Source organism: Pan troglodytes, chromosome 9 (assembly GCF_028858775.2).
Source record: "Pan troglodytes isolate AG18354 chromosome 9, NHGRI_mPanTro3-v2.0_pri, whole genome shotgun sequence".
NCBI lineage: Eukaryota > Metazoa > Chordata > Mammalia > Primates > Hominidae > Pan > Pan troglodytes.
Genome location: NC_072407.2, coordinates 36,601,703 through 36,616,909, shown reverse-complemented (window position 1 = coordinate 36,616,909; position 15,207 = coordinate 36,601,703). Strand labels below are relative to the sequence as shown.

At 37.3% G+C, this 15,207-nt stretch overlaps 1 protein-coding gene across 1 annotated transcript in view; it reads left to right on the top strand.

Annotated features, from left to right (window-relative positions):
* Positions 1-15,207, top strand: part of CCDC73 (coiled-coil domain containing 73) — a 191,523-nt gene that overhangs the window by 175,263 nt on the left and 1,053 nt on the right. The window contains exons 15-17 of the mRNA XM_009460189.5: positions 2,686-2,875; positions 3,873-5,390; positions 7,547-7,680. Of these exons, the coding sequence (XP_009458464.3) occupies positions 2,686-2,875; positions 3,873-5,390; positions 7,547-7,680 (1,842 nt within the window). The remainder of the gene's footprint in view (positions 1-2,685; positions 2,876-3,872; positions 5,391-7,546; positions 7,681-15,207) is intronic.

Below are 15,207 nucleotides of genomic sequence, written 5' to 3'. Positions count from 1 at the left end.
TTGGGAGGCCAAGATGAGTAGATCACCTGAGGTCAGGAGTTCAAGACCAGGCTGGCCAACATAGCGAAACCCCATCTCTACTAAAAGTAAAAAATTATCTGGGCACAGCAGCACATTCCTGTACTCCCAACTGCTTGGGAGGCTGAGGCAGGAGAATTGCTTGAACCCAGGAGGCAGAGGTTGCAGTGAGCTGAGATTGCATCACTGCACTCCAGCCTGGGCGACAAAGTGAGACTTTGTCTCAAAAAAATAATAATAAATAAAAAATAAGGTCAAAAACAACAGATGCCAACGAGGCTGCAGAGAAAAGGGAAAACTTATATGCTGTTGGTGGGAATGTAAATTAGTTCAGCCACTGTGGAAAGATTGCTCAAAGAACTTCAAACAGAACTACAATTTGACCCAGCAAAACTATTACCAGGTATATAGCCAAAAGCAAATAAATCGCTCTACCAAAAAGACACATGTACTTTTATGTTCATTGTAGCACTGTTCACAATAGCAAAGACCATGGAATCAACTTAGGTGCCCATCAACAGTGGATTGGATAAAGAAAATGTGGTACATATACACCATGGAATACTACACAGCCATAAAAAAGAATACAGTCATGTCCTTTGCAGCAACATGGATGAAGCTGGAGGCCATTATCCTAAGCAAATTAACATAGGAACAGAAAACCAAAGACCAATTTTCTTATAAGTTGGAACTAAACATTGGGTACTCATGAACATAAAGATAGCAACAATAGATCCTGGGGACTACTAGAAGAGGTAGGGAGGGAAGAAGACAACGGTTGAAAAACTATTGAGTACTATGCCCACTACCTGAGTGATGGGATCAGTCATACCCCAAACCTCAGCATCATGCAATATAGCCATGTAACCAACCTGCACATGTATACCCTTAATCTAAAATAAAAGTTGGAATTATTTAAAAGACAAAAGTAATAAATAAATACAGGTTCATTAGATATTGCCACTTTAATGTATTACTAACTCTTCATAGTCAGTAAGTTCAAACTGAACTCATGATATTTTCGTCCAAATCTACTACTACTCCTGTTTTCTCGCTCAAGGAATGACATCCACCAGTCATCTACTTACCTAATCTGAACTACGGAAGTCAATCTTGACTCACCTTCTCCCTCAGCCTTCACATCCAATCATTGACCAAGTCCAATTAACTTTAGTTCCATAAATCACCAATGGGTTCACAGCTCTTCATCTTTACTGATATCACCTGGACTGCTGCAGCACTCTCCTGATGTATCACTCTGCCCCGTGTGTTCTCTCCCTTTAATTTAGTGTTTTTCAGACTTCTAGGTGCAACTTACCAGTGGTTCATGGAAATTAGTTTGGGGGGTTGTGACCAGAATTCTTTTTAAAATGAAATGAAATAGCATAGAAAACATTAGAGTGTATAATAGTAGGTACTGTTTGATGTGCCTATTGAGTTATAAAACATATTTCTCATTGCTGGTTTCCATCAATGAAGTTTCAAAAATGTTAGTCCATTTTTTTTTGTACTGTAGCCAAAATGGTCTTTCCAGTCAGATCACATTATTCATTCCTTGTTTAAAACCCTTCAGTGACTTCTCAGTGTCTTCCTGGTAGAGTTGAAACTCCTTAACATGCTAATGTTAGGCCCTTAATGACCTCGGCCCAGCTTACCTCAAGCCTCATTTATCTTCATTCTTCTCCCTACATGTAAGCTCTAGCCAAACGAAATCACTCATAGTTCCATAAATATACTCTTAATCTTGCTTGCTCTTAAGTATCGCTATATGCCATTTATTCTTTCTGGAGTGCCTCCTTATCCCCATCTATGACTCCATATCATACTTCACGTATGTTTAGCTAACACCTTCTCCAAGAAACCTTCCTTGACTCCCAAAAGCAGGGACAGGACTATTCCTGCATGTGCCCATAGTAACCTGCATTTATCCCTATCAGAGCACTTACCACATCCTATTAAAGTTGCCTGTTACTTATTTTCTTATCTTCATACCAGACTGTAAGTTTTTTGAGGACAGGGACTGTATTTTGTTCATCATTGTATCCCAAAGCCTAGTACAGTGCTTCACATGTAACATGTGCTCAATATATAGGGGAAGAAAAAGCATGTTGGACTGATTCACTGTTTTAAGGATACATAAAAATACTGCTTCACCTGGCATGGTGGTGAGCACCTGTAGTCCCAGTTACTTAGGAGGCTGAGGCAGGAGGATAGTGTGGGCCCACAATTTTGAGGCTTGTCGTGCACTATGATCGCACCTGTGAATAGCCACTGCATTCCAGCCTGGGCAACATAGCAAGAACTCATCTCTTAAAAAAATAAACTACTGCTCAAAACAATTTGCCTGCCATGTCTATCTTGTTTTTAGTAATGGGGTGGTTCTTCTATTACATATAATGTGGTATTATATAATAATGTGGTATGCATGTTTGAAAATGTATAAAGATCTCCATTTTGCTTAAATATGATAGACTATATAAAATGAATGTAAAGTGATATCGTTATAAAGAGTATGGTATATTAAACTTACTAAAAAATCATTTGACTTTCAAATAGAAATTGCTGAATGGTTGAACTGAAACACAGATTCCACATTTATCACATTTGCTCAAATGTTTTATACTTGTAGGCAATGTTTTTAAAAGAATCTCTTCCATTTTACACTAGAATGTTCCAGAAGTAAATAATGAAAACAGTGAAATGTCAACTGAAAAATCAGAAAACACCATTATACAGAAATATAATACTGAGCAAGAAATAAGGGAAGAAAATATGGAGAATTTTTGTTCAGATACTGAATACAGAGAAAAAGAAGAAAAAAAAGAAGGCTCATTTATAGAGGAAATAATTATAGATGGTAACCTTAAAATTATATTGATATTTTCTAATTTGTATGTTGATATTTACAGTAAATATTTTTGGGAAAATTACATTCTGCCTCCCCTCTTCATGACTTATTCCTAGTCTTTTTGGATTCTGGTTTCTGCCTTCACTGTTTTGCTGAGAATGTTCTTGGAGTCACCAGTAACCTTCTGATGACCAGACCTAGGGCATTTTTCTTAATTCAGATAACCTTTCTGTAACCATTGGAATAATTTATTAATTCTTCCATCTTGAAAAAGTGTTGTTTAAAGATGATACTGATTGGAGGTGTTCAAACCCAGGCTGAACAACCACTTGGTGGAGATGTTGTAGAGAGAATGACTGGACTTCTAAAAAGTCCTTCAAAAACCTGAAATTTATATTCTAGGTTAACTATACTAAAAAGTTGAAATCTTTGTTAGAATATAGATGAATAAAATTAATGTCTTGATTAAGTAGATATTCTATATACTTGTCCAAAACTATTCAAGAATTTAAAAATATTCACTGGGTAATGAAAAAAAGTGATGATTGTCAGTCCTGAAGAAGCCAGCTAGCAATTTCTAGATACTGCTGGACCTAGGTAGTAATAGAAATTAGAGCATAATCTCTTAGGATAAATTAATTTTTATCAGCTATGTATTTATGTGGAATTGTACTAAGTGTCCTAAATGAAGCAAATAGACTAGAAAAATAAACCATTTTTTAATACCTCAACTTACTTTCCGTTTACAAAACCAAAAATACTTTGCTATTATGAAATTAAAGTTTAATATGGGTAAAGCCAAATATTTAGCATGCTAAAGATATACTTGATACAATAAAGGGAACCCAGGATTTAGGTAATATTGATGTCATTAAGTTTGTATAATTATTGACCCATAAAATATTTAAGGTTAAATATGTTTTTATAAAAATAGGTGATAAATATGTCTTATGAAATCAGCCTTTAGTGTATAATATAAAATTTTACTGTGTTCCCATCATGACAGATTTACAGCTTTTTGAAAAAAGCTTCAAGAATGAAATTGATACTGTTGTTTCTCAGGATGAAAATCAAAGTGAAATCTTAAGCAAAACCCTCTCCTTAGATAAAGAAGTAATTAGTCAAGGGCAAACCTCGAATGTTACGGACAACAGAAAATCAGTTACTACAGAAATAAAAGACAAGATATGCTTGGAAAAAGAAAATGGATGTACAGAATTTAAATCACCAAATAATCATTTTGTAGTGTTAGATACAGCAATAGAAACAGAAAGAATACATCTAGAAAGAACCAGAGGATTAGATGTTCACCATACAGATGTAAATCTGGAGGTTGAAAATAACAAAACATCATTTAACAGTATTTTAAATGAGACAGCACACAATACATATCACAATAATAATAAAGATGTTTCTGAAAATGAGCCATTCAAACAATTCAGATTGCTTCCAGGGACTCGAGAACATGCTCTAGAGAAGGAAATTACAAATAGTGACCAAACCAAAGCAGATTTGGACTCGTCTCTAGATATAAAAAGAAATCCTGTTCCATGTCAGAAATATAGTTTACAGAATTCAAGTAATGTTATGTTAGATGATAAACAATGTAAAATAAAACAAATACAACTGTTAACTAAAAAAAGTGAGTGCAGCATATTACTTTCTAAACAAACTTCAGATTTTCTGCAAGTCTGTAATGATACTTTAGAGAAATCTGAACTAACTGTTCCCTGTGATATAGTAATCGACCACCACGTTTCATATGCTGCTTTTAGTGCTAATTCAAAACTACTTCTGAAGAACTCAGATAAAAATGTTCATAGTATGTCTATGTTGGTGAAACCTAACTCAAGCCCTGGGGGAAAAACTATGTGGAAAAATATGAGTGATATGCAAAACAGTCAATTTAATAACTGTTTGGGATACTTAGAAAACACTAATGTGAACATTTCCCATCTTCATCTTAACAATGAGAATAGTCATGCTTCACAAGCCAAAGATGTGAAAACTGCTGTTCACATGAAAACTTGCACAGAAACAGAGTTTTCCAATAAAAAGAATCAGATTGATGAGAATCAGGTAACTGAAGCCACAAAAAATGACCTCTTCCTTTTTGTGAGCATTAATGAAAGACAGCATACATTGTTAAATAATACAGAGAAAACAGAATCATTAAATGACATCGTTTCAGGAAAAATGTTCAGTGAAGGACAGCTGGAGGAATCACATTCATTTCACATAAAGCCATCTGGAGATTTAGTAAACAGAAGCGGAAGGTCAACCTTTGATCTTTCAACTTCAGATAAAAAAACTGAGAAAACTCCAGTATACATGAATTTTTCAGACCCCGGTCCTTGGTCAAAAGTAAATCACGTTGAAAGTCAAACAGCGAGCAGTTCGACCCCTCGCATTTCTTTGTTGCTGAAGGAGAGACCACTAGATCCATCAGAAAACAAAAAGATCATTTCAATGGCTCTTTGTAAAAATATTGGTGTGGATGACGTTGGAAAGGATATTGGACCAGGTAAGAAAACAAAGTAATATTTTAATTCTTAAAATATTTTTCTACTTATTCTTGATAAATGTGTACAGTCATATTTTGTAAATTTTGTTTTAAAAGTTTGTCTTATTTTAAATTAGGAACAACTTAATATTCTTTTGTTTTTAACTTTTAGAGCAAATACAGTGAAGTAGTTAAGGCTTCTGCCAAGTGTGAATATTTATTGCTCTTCTTTCTATATGCTCTTCATTCATCCTTAAAAACTTCCTTCCCTTAGAACATTTTAGTTTCTCTCCTATGTTGTCTTTCTTTGCCCAATTTTCTCTCCCTTTCCTTAATTTTTCTATTTTTATCTGTCCCTTCACCCACACCAGAAATCCGGCTCTTCCTTCTGTTTTATAAGTAATAATGAGGCATAACATTAATATATTTCCTATGACCAGTATTTGTCAGTTGAAAACACTTTAAATTGAATCCCTTAACATATATTCATGCATTCAGATGTTAAAGAGAATAGAGAGATTGTTCTGTCTTAAAAACTGCCATATGAAATGGCATAATGTCCAAGTTTTATTTTAAAATACTCCAGAAAAAATGGGGGGAGAGGTAAATGGATGAAATACATATGACTTAATATTGATGGGTATCGAAGTACACGGCTGTCTATGTTTTTGTTTTGTTTTTTGTTTTATTTATTTATTATTTTTTTGAGATAGAGTCTTGCTCTGTCACCCAGCCTGGAGTGCAGTGGTGTGATCATAGCTCACTGCAACTTTAACCTCCCAGGCTGAAGGAATCCTCCCACCTCAGCCTCCTGAGCAGCTGGGAGTACAGACATGTCACTGCACCCAGCTAAGTTTTAAAATTTTTTGTAGAGACAGGTCTCACTTTGTTGCCGAGGCTGGTGCTGAACTTCTGGGCTCAAGTGATCCTCCTGCCTCAGCCTCCCAAATTGCTGGGAGCCACCACACCCGGCCTGAAAATTTTTCACAGTATTTAAAAATAAAAACATACTAGATTATCATGAATTGGTGCTGTATAAATGTAAATTGAAAATAAAAAGCAGTATTTAAGAAGTATGATCATGAGGAAAATGGTTTTTTAATTGTTTTTATTTTTGGGACAGCATGTTTTCTTTTAATAGCAATCTCATAGTCAAAGTTGCTAAGGTTGTTAAAAGCATTCTTATATTTTAAGGGAACTTTGTGGGTTTAACATTGTGCACTTAGACACCTTAAAAAGATGGAGATTCCAAGGATAGCTTTTGTATGGCCCTCAGATTTAACAGTCTTCTTTTAAAAAGGAAATTGAGAAAAATTTAAAGAGACTATTTGGTGATTAAAAACAAAAACATATCTTGTTTACTACTACCAATGGGAAATAATGTAGGCGAAAATCAAATAACCAAAACACTGTATAACCTCATTTCCCAAACTGCAATTTTTCAAGGTCACAAAATATATTACTTAAGATTCCATTAACTTTTAATTAGGTATTGCTTTAGGTGCTGGTCTAAAAATCTACCATTTTTTTTTGAAGTCCTTTCTTGTAATTAAATTTCAGTAATATATAAGATACAAAGGGTGATATCTAAAATTCTGTAGAAATTCAACTTGTAAAATACTCTTAAATATGCCATCAGTATCTTTTAACCTTCATAATTTACATACTTCTCTAACTCATTTCTATCAATTTATTAAAGCCCAATGTGACCCCTTCTAAACAGCCCTTTGTTGGACTTCTCACTGTGGCCAATTTCTTTAAATAGTTTATAAATCTGGTATGTAGTTGGTTCTGACTTTTTCCATTAATCTGAGTTGGGAAAATGTTCACTATACAAATGCTTACATGTGTGGGAAATACAGTAACCAGGGGAATAATGATAACATTTTATGAGTTATTTTGTTTTAGAAGGTATTTATACCATTTCTTTCACTGCTTTTAATGTGGAATTACAGTAATCAGGTTTTAGAAAGTAGCAATAATAAAATCTTGTTTGTTTTCAGAAATGAAATGCCTAATTTAAGAGCAAAGTCTAGGACAACTGCAAAATATTCAACATTAAAATAGAAATTTGTTGCTTTTTAAATACAAAAGCATAGGATCAGAAACAAGTTCAGTCACTAAAATGAGTACCTAGAGAAAAATTCAGTTGTTGCCATTTCCTCTTTATCAATCAGATACTACCAGCATTAACAGAGTTGCTGACACTTTGAATAACTGGAGTATCCATCCAGATCCCAAGGGAGAACCCAGTGAAGAGAAGAATGCAATTGCAAAGACTTTTTATGATTCCTCTTTTCCCACAGAACATGTAAGTCAATTAAAAATATTGCCGAGCAGACCTTAGTGAGCTAATTCTACAGATATGTGTAGAACTGTACGCATCTGGATGCTTTAAGACCTAACTGATCTCCAAAATAATATCAAGAGGGCAACATGGCACCATTTTTCACAATTAAGGTTGATAGAAAACAGCAGGAAAAAGTCACAGTGTATAAATCAAATAGATACAATCCAGCCTGTTTGGGGAAGGAGAGTGTGAGGCATCGGATATGTACTTCTATTTTTTACTCATCTAAATTTGGAAATAGTGGTATTTGAGCATTTAAAATTTTATGTTAATAAAAGGTTATGTCTAAAAGTAAGCTAATCAAGTCCAATTGTTTTTAATAATCCTTAAGTTAATTTACATTATTTTTGGAAACTGAGATGGAAAGAATTTAAAACTATTTCAATTAGAACACGTGTGAAAGGATCAAGTATCCATGTGATACTGTATGGATATATGTATTAAAGTATTTGTAGAAATTATATGGCTTCCAGGAGTCTATTTGTCATATGGAAAGCAACTAACTATAGCAGGAAGGTTATCTGGTTAAATGTGTAAGTTTTATATCATAGTGTGTAGAACTTTAAGCAAGAAAAAGGTTGTAGTGTTCAAACTATTAAACAACTTTCTCTTTAGCATATACAAAATGAATATTATAGTACTAACACATCCTTAACAAATAACAGCTTTTAACAATGTATTTTATTTTCCTTTCTAAATAGGAGAAACCTCAAGTGAGATAGTATAACTCTTCTGGGAGAGTTGAGACAAAAATCAGGAACTATCCTTGATATGGTTTGGCTTTGTCCCCACCCAAATCTCATTTTGAATTGTCACTCCCACAGTTCCCATGTGTCATGGGAGGGACCCAGTGGGAGGTAATTGAATCATGGGGGCGGGTCTTTCCTGTGCTGTTCTCATGACAGTGAATAAATCCCACAAGATCTGATGGTTTTAAAAATGGGAGTTTCCCTGCACAAGCTCTCTTCTCTCTCGCTGCCGCCATGTAAGAACTGCCTTTTGCCGGCCGGGTGCAGTGGCTCATGCCTGTAATCCCAGCACTTTGGGAGGCTGAGGTGGGCGGATCATGAGGTCAGGAGATCGAGACCATCCTGGCTGACACGGTGAAACCCTGTCTCTACTAAAAATACAAAAAAAAAAAAAAAAAAAAATTAGCTGGGCTTGGTGACAGGCACCTGTAGTCCCACCTACTCGGAAGGCTGAGGCAGGAGAATGGTGTGAACCCAGGAGGTGGAGCTTGCAGTGAGCCGAGATCACGCCACTGCACTCCAGCCTGGGCGACAGAGCGAGACTCCATCTCAAAAAAAAATAAAAAAAATTGCCTTTGCCTTCCACCATGATTATGAGGCCTCCCCAGCCACATGGAACTGTAAATCCATTAAACCTGTTTTTCTTCCCAGTCTTGGGTATGTCTTTATCAGCAGTGTGAAAATAAACTAATATAGTAAATTGGTACCAGGAGCAGAGTGTTGCTGAAAAGATACCCGAAAATGTGGAAGCAACTTTGGAACTGGGTAACAGGCCAAGGTTGGAACAGTTTGGAGGGCTCAGAAGACAGGAAAATGTGGGAAAATTTGGAACTCCCTAGAGACTTGTTGAATGGCTTTGACCAAAATGTTGACAATGATATGGACGATGAAATCCAGTCTGAGGTAATCTCAGATGGAAATGAGGAATTTGTTGAGAAATGGAGCAAAGGTGACTTGTTATGTTTTGGTAAAGAAATTGGTAGCATTTTGCCCCTGTCCTAGAGATTTGTGGAACTTTGAACTTGAGAGAGATGATTTAGGGTATCTGGCAGAAGAAATTTCTAAGCAGCAAAGCATTCAAGAGGTGACTTGGGCGCTGTTAAAGGCATTCAGTTTTATAAGGGAAACAGCATAAAAGTTTGGAAAATTTGCAGCCTGAACAATATGATAGAAAAGAAAATCCCATTTTCTGAGGAGAAATTCAAGCTGGCTGTGAAATATGCATAAGTAACAAGGAGCTGAATGTTAATCTCCAAGACAATGGGGAAAATGTCTCCAGGGCAAGTCAGAGGTCTTCACGGCAGCCCTTCCCATCACAAACCCAGAAGCCTATGAGGAAAAAATGGTTTTGTGGGCTGGGCTCAGGATCCCCATGCTGTGTGCAGCTTAGGGATTTGGTGCCCTGCATCCCAGCCACTCCAGCCATGATTAAAAGGAGCCAAGTCACAGCTTGGGCCATTGCTTCAGAGGGTACAAGCCCCAAGCCTTGGCAGCTTCCATGTGGTGTTGAACCTGCGAGTACACAGAAGTCAAGAACTGAGGTTTGGGAATCTCTTCCTAGATTTCAAAGGATGTATGGAAATGCCTGGATGTCCAGGCAGAAGTTTGCTGCAGGGGCGGGGCTCTCATGGAGAACCTCTGCTAGGGCAATGTGGAAGAGAAATGTGGGGTCAGAGCCCCCATATAGAGTCCCTACTGGGGTGCTGGCTAGTGGAGCTATGAGAAGAGGGCCACCATCCTCTAGACCCCATAATGGCAGATCCACCAACAGCTTGCACTATGTATCTGGAAAAGCCACAGACACTCAATGTCAGCCCGTGAAAGTGGCCAGGAGGGAGGCTGTACCCTGCAAAGCCACAGGGGTGTGGAGGTGCCCAAGGCCATAAGAACCCACCTCTTGCATTAGCGTGACCTGGCAGCCATGCTGGATTTTGGACTTTCACAGGGCCTGTAGACCCTTTGTTTTGGCCAATTTCTCCCATTTGGAACAGCTGTGTTTACCCAATGCCTGTACCCCACCCCTCCTTGTATCTAGGAAGTAACTGGCTTGCTTTTGATTTTACTGGCTTATAGGTGGAAGGGACTTGCCTTGTCTCAGATGAGACTTTGGACTTTTGAGTTAATGCTGAAGTAAGACTTTGGGGGAGTGTTGGGAAGGCATGATTGGTTTTGAAATGTGAGGATATGAGATTTGGGAGGGGCCAGGGGCAGAATGATATGGGTTGGCTGTGTCCCCACCCAAATCTCATCTTGAATTACAATTGGTCTCACAATTCCCACGTGTTGTGGGAGGAACCTGGTGGGAGGTAATAGAATCGTGGGGGCCGGTCTTTCCTATGCTGTTCTTGTGATAGTGAAATATTCTTGTGATAGTGAATAAGTCTCATGAGATCAGATGGCTTTAAAAGTAGGAGTTTCCCTGCACAAGCTCTCTTTTGCTGCCACCATGTAAGAATTGCCTTTCGCCTTCCGCCATGATTATGAGGCCTCCCCAGTCATGTGAAACTGTAAGTCCGTTAAACCTATCTTTTTTTTCCAGTCTCCAGTATCTTTATTAGCAGCATGAGAACGGACTAATACACCCTTTTCACTCTTTCCTAATTGAGCTCATAAGCAACAGTATAGTTTCCACTTGGTGTATGTGTGTATCATTAAAATATGGTGACTAAAGGGCAGTAACTCTGGCATTGGAAAATCTAAGTTTTAACCTTGCCCAATTGGGTAAGTCATAGAATCAAAACAAACATGAAGCTTGAGGGCATCAAAGCTAAACATCCATTTCTAATTAGGGTGAATCCTTAACCCTTATAAGATAGCTGTTCTACTTTCAAACAGTGGAAATTTCACATCTCACTTGAAAGCCCATTTTTATAATTAATCTAATAGGGGAGTTCTTTTTGTCTAATTCCTAATGTTCTATCTGCAACTAATGTTGCTTTTAAGAATTTATTTTTGGCTGGGCGTGGTGGGCTCACGCCTGTAATCCCAGCACTTTGGCCAAGGTGGGCGGATCACAAGGTCAGGAGTTTGAGACCAGCCTGGCCAATATGGTGAAACCAGGTCTCTACTAAAAATACAAAAACTGTCCGGGTGTGGTGGCAAGCACCTGTAGTCCCAGCTACTCGGGAGGCTGAAGTTGCAGTGAGCCGATTGTGCCACTGCACTCCAGCCTGGGTGACAGAGTGAGACAGTGTCTCAAAAAAAAAAAAAAAAAAAGTATTTTTATAGAATTTTTAACTTTTTCATTGGCAAGGTAATTTTTTTTACAGATGAAACAGTGACATAAATGTGAAATAACTTTCCAGGGTCATTAAGACACAATATGTGGTGGACCTAGGCTAGATATTGTGGCTCTTAGTCAAATGCTATATTATACTTTCTTAACTTTCACAATAGAAAAAATGTTTCTTCTGAAAGATTGATGCATATAAAACAAACTCAATTCACTGGCTGAATAGACATTTTCTAAGTGCTTATTACTATGTGCCAAGTACTATGGTAAGCTTCATTGTCCCAGCTTAAAGCTTGATTGCAAATTATGTAATGTGGGGCAAATTCAAAAGTAGATCTCCTTATAAATTTAATAGACCACAGTCACACCCATTCCTTTGCATATTGTAAAGGCTGTTTTGGCATGGCACTGAGAATTGAGCAGTTGTAAGAGGCCATTTGGCCCACAAAGCTGAAAATATTTACTCTGGCACTTTTTGGAAAAAGTTTATCAACCTCTGTTATAAATGAATTTTATGAAGACTTATAGCCAAAAAAATAAATAGTTTTATTTTTCAACATATTTTATGTACAGTCCACATCAATTCTGTTAAATTCAGGGAAGGTATTAAGTACCAATCCACTTTCTCTCTATGGGTCCGAAGTAACTTGAAAAGATGGTATGTTTTTCATTCTTGTTTTCAGCATTAGGTTGTTAGCCTACTGCAATCTTGATTATATCCAGGAATGAGGATGGAAAACCAGAGTAAGCAAAGCAAGCCACTTACTTTTTTTTTTTATATCCAATGAATTAGATTCATTTAAGTTTAATTTTAAAATATAATCACAGGCAGAAATAAAAGGACTAGTACCAAGCTAGGGGAAATTTTTAGGCCAAAAATTAGATTTTGTAGGTCAGGCTGAAAGAGAAACAGGTGATAAATTTCTAAAAAGGATAGGAGACGAAAGAACGAAGATACAAGGCAATATATCTGACAACAGCTAGAACTAAAATTACTGTGGTAGGCTGCAGAACCCTCAGGTAAGTTAAACAGGACAAGTTTTGTTAAGTGCAAACATTAGCTAATCTACACTGTATCTTGTTTCTCTAAAGCCAATCCCTGCTCCTACCCCTCTCAGCAAGTGGGTAGTTAAGGGGAAAGAAACTAAAGCAAGTAAACGTGTCCTTCCTTTCCATCATCAAGATAAAAAAGTCAAAGAATCAGGATTTTGGGAAACTGTTAATTTGTACTTGGATGCCAAATACACCAAAATGAACCCAGCACCTTGATGGCAAAATAGGAAATATTTATGTACATTTTTATCCATTACTAGTTATTCTTTCCAGTAATAGCATCTGGGAACTAAAAGAAGCTAATGAGTAAACTGAAGCCCAGAAAAATTAAATGACTTGCCTAGGTTCTCTTAGCAGTCCTGTGCAGACACTTTTGGAAGAACAAAGCCAATCAGATAAATATGAACAAAGAATCACCCCAAAGATCAGAGGTAAAACTCTCTGAGGGGACCAGTGGCTGACTATAGGATTTCAGGGAGGGAGCCAAACAGAGCTATCCAAAAGGAACACTCCTTAGGGAGCCGTGAACTTACCATTCTAAGCATTTAAGTTCGTTAAAAAAAAAAAAAAAAAAAAGTATTACTAGGTTGGGCACGGTGGCTCATGCCTGTAATCCCAACACTTTGGGAGGCCGAGGCAGGTGGATCATGAGGTCAGGCGTTCGAGACCAGCCTGGACAACATAGTGAAACCCTGTCTCTACTAAAAATACAAAAAATTAGCTGGGCATGGTGGTGGGTGCCTGTAATCCCAGCTACTCGGGAGGCTGAGGCAGAAGAATCGCTTGAACCTGGGAGGTGGAGGTTGCAGTGAGCTGAGATGGCGCCACTGCACTCCAGCCTGGGCGACAGTGCAAGACTCTGTCTCAAAAATAAAATAAAATAAACTTGGTACTACATAATCTAACACTGAAAATGACAATGTTACTAAGATGCCACTTTTACTGGTCAAATTGAAAAAGGTTTTAATGTAAGGCAGTACCCAAAGATCTTCACAAAGATTTATGAACAAATGATAATCACTGCAGCCTAGTTAACAGTGACCATTTTCTTACAATTTAAATGTCCAGAAATAAATTGCAGAACACAGAATATGATGGAGCTATCCTCTTAACAGACTTAAGAACAGGAGGAAATGCTAAAAATGTTTAACATAGCATATAAACCAATAAAAATATGACCCCAGTATTTAAAAAGTGTATACAGAAAAGAGACCAGAAGATTTACACGAACTCTTTAATGGTGGTTGGGATCTTGGGTGATTTTAATGTAATTCTTATCCTGTTTCATATTTCTAAAATACACGTGTATATCCCTTTCAACTAAAACACAACACAGTATGGCTCACTCCTGTAATCCTAGAACTTTGGGAGACCGAGATGGTCAGATCACTTGAGCCCAAGAGTTAAGATAGAGACCAGCCTGGGCAACATGGCAAAAAATACAAAAATTACCTGGGTGTGGTGGCACATGCCTGTAGTCCGAGGTACTCAGGAGGTGAAGGTGGGAGGATCACCTGAATCCAGGGAGGTCAAGGCTGCAATGAGCTGTGATTGTGCCACTGCACTCCAGCCTAGGTGACAGGGTGAGACCCTATCTTAAAAGAAAGCCCACCATAATTGTTATTTTGAAAACAATTCAGTATTCCTTTTATCTATTGTTTATTTTTGAGAGAGGGTCTCACTCTGTTGTCCAGGCTGGAGTGCAATGGCATGATCTTGGCTCATTGCAACCTTCACCTCCTGGGCTCAAATGATCCTTGCACCTCAGCCTTCCGAGGAGCTGGGACTACAGTCGCATGCCACCATGCCCAGCTAATTTTTGGTAGAGATGGGGTTTTGCCATGTTGCTCAGGCTAGTTTTCGACTCCTGAGCTCATGCAATCCACTTGCCTCAGTTTCCCAAAGTGTTGGGATTACAGGTATGAGTCACAGTGCCTGGCCCAGTATTCCTTTTGAAGAGAAAATTTTATCTGGGAATCTCTCAAAAACATCAAAGATTGTTTTGCATGAAATTAACTCGAATTAATTTTTGGTAGGGATAAACTGGAAACAAACATTCAGTAGTAGGAGATATATCAAACATCCATAAAAGGGAGTATTTTGCAGCCATAGACAATTGTTTTTAATGACCTAAGAAACTGCTCACAGAGGAAAATACATAAAATTCTATAGAATGATCAAATAGGCTAAAAATAGAAAAAAACGCTAGCAGCAAATAATACCAAAATGTCAACAAGCCTCTCTGGATAAGAGATAACTAATGATTTTTAGTTTCTTTCTACTTTCCTCTATTTTCTAAATTTCCAGTAAGTATTTTAACATCAGAAAAGAACCTTAAAATGAAAAAGTTATTTAACACACTATTTTTAAAATTACCCAATACAGTGTCTTGAAAACATGCCAACTTCCAAATATCTCACTGCCCTTCCTGTTTCTTCAACAATGGTGTTCTGA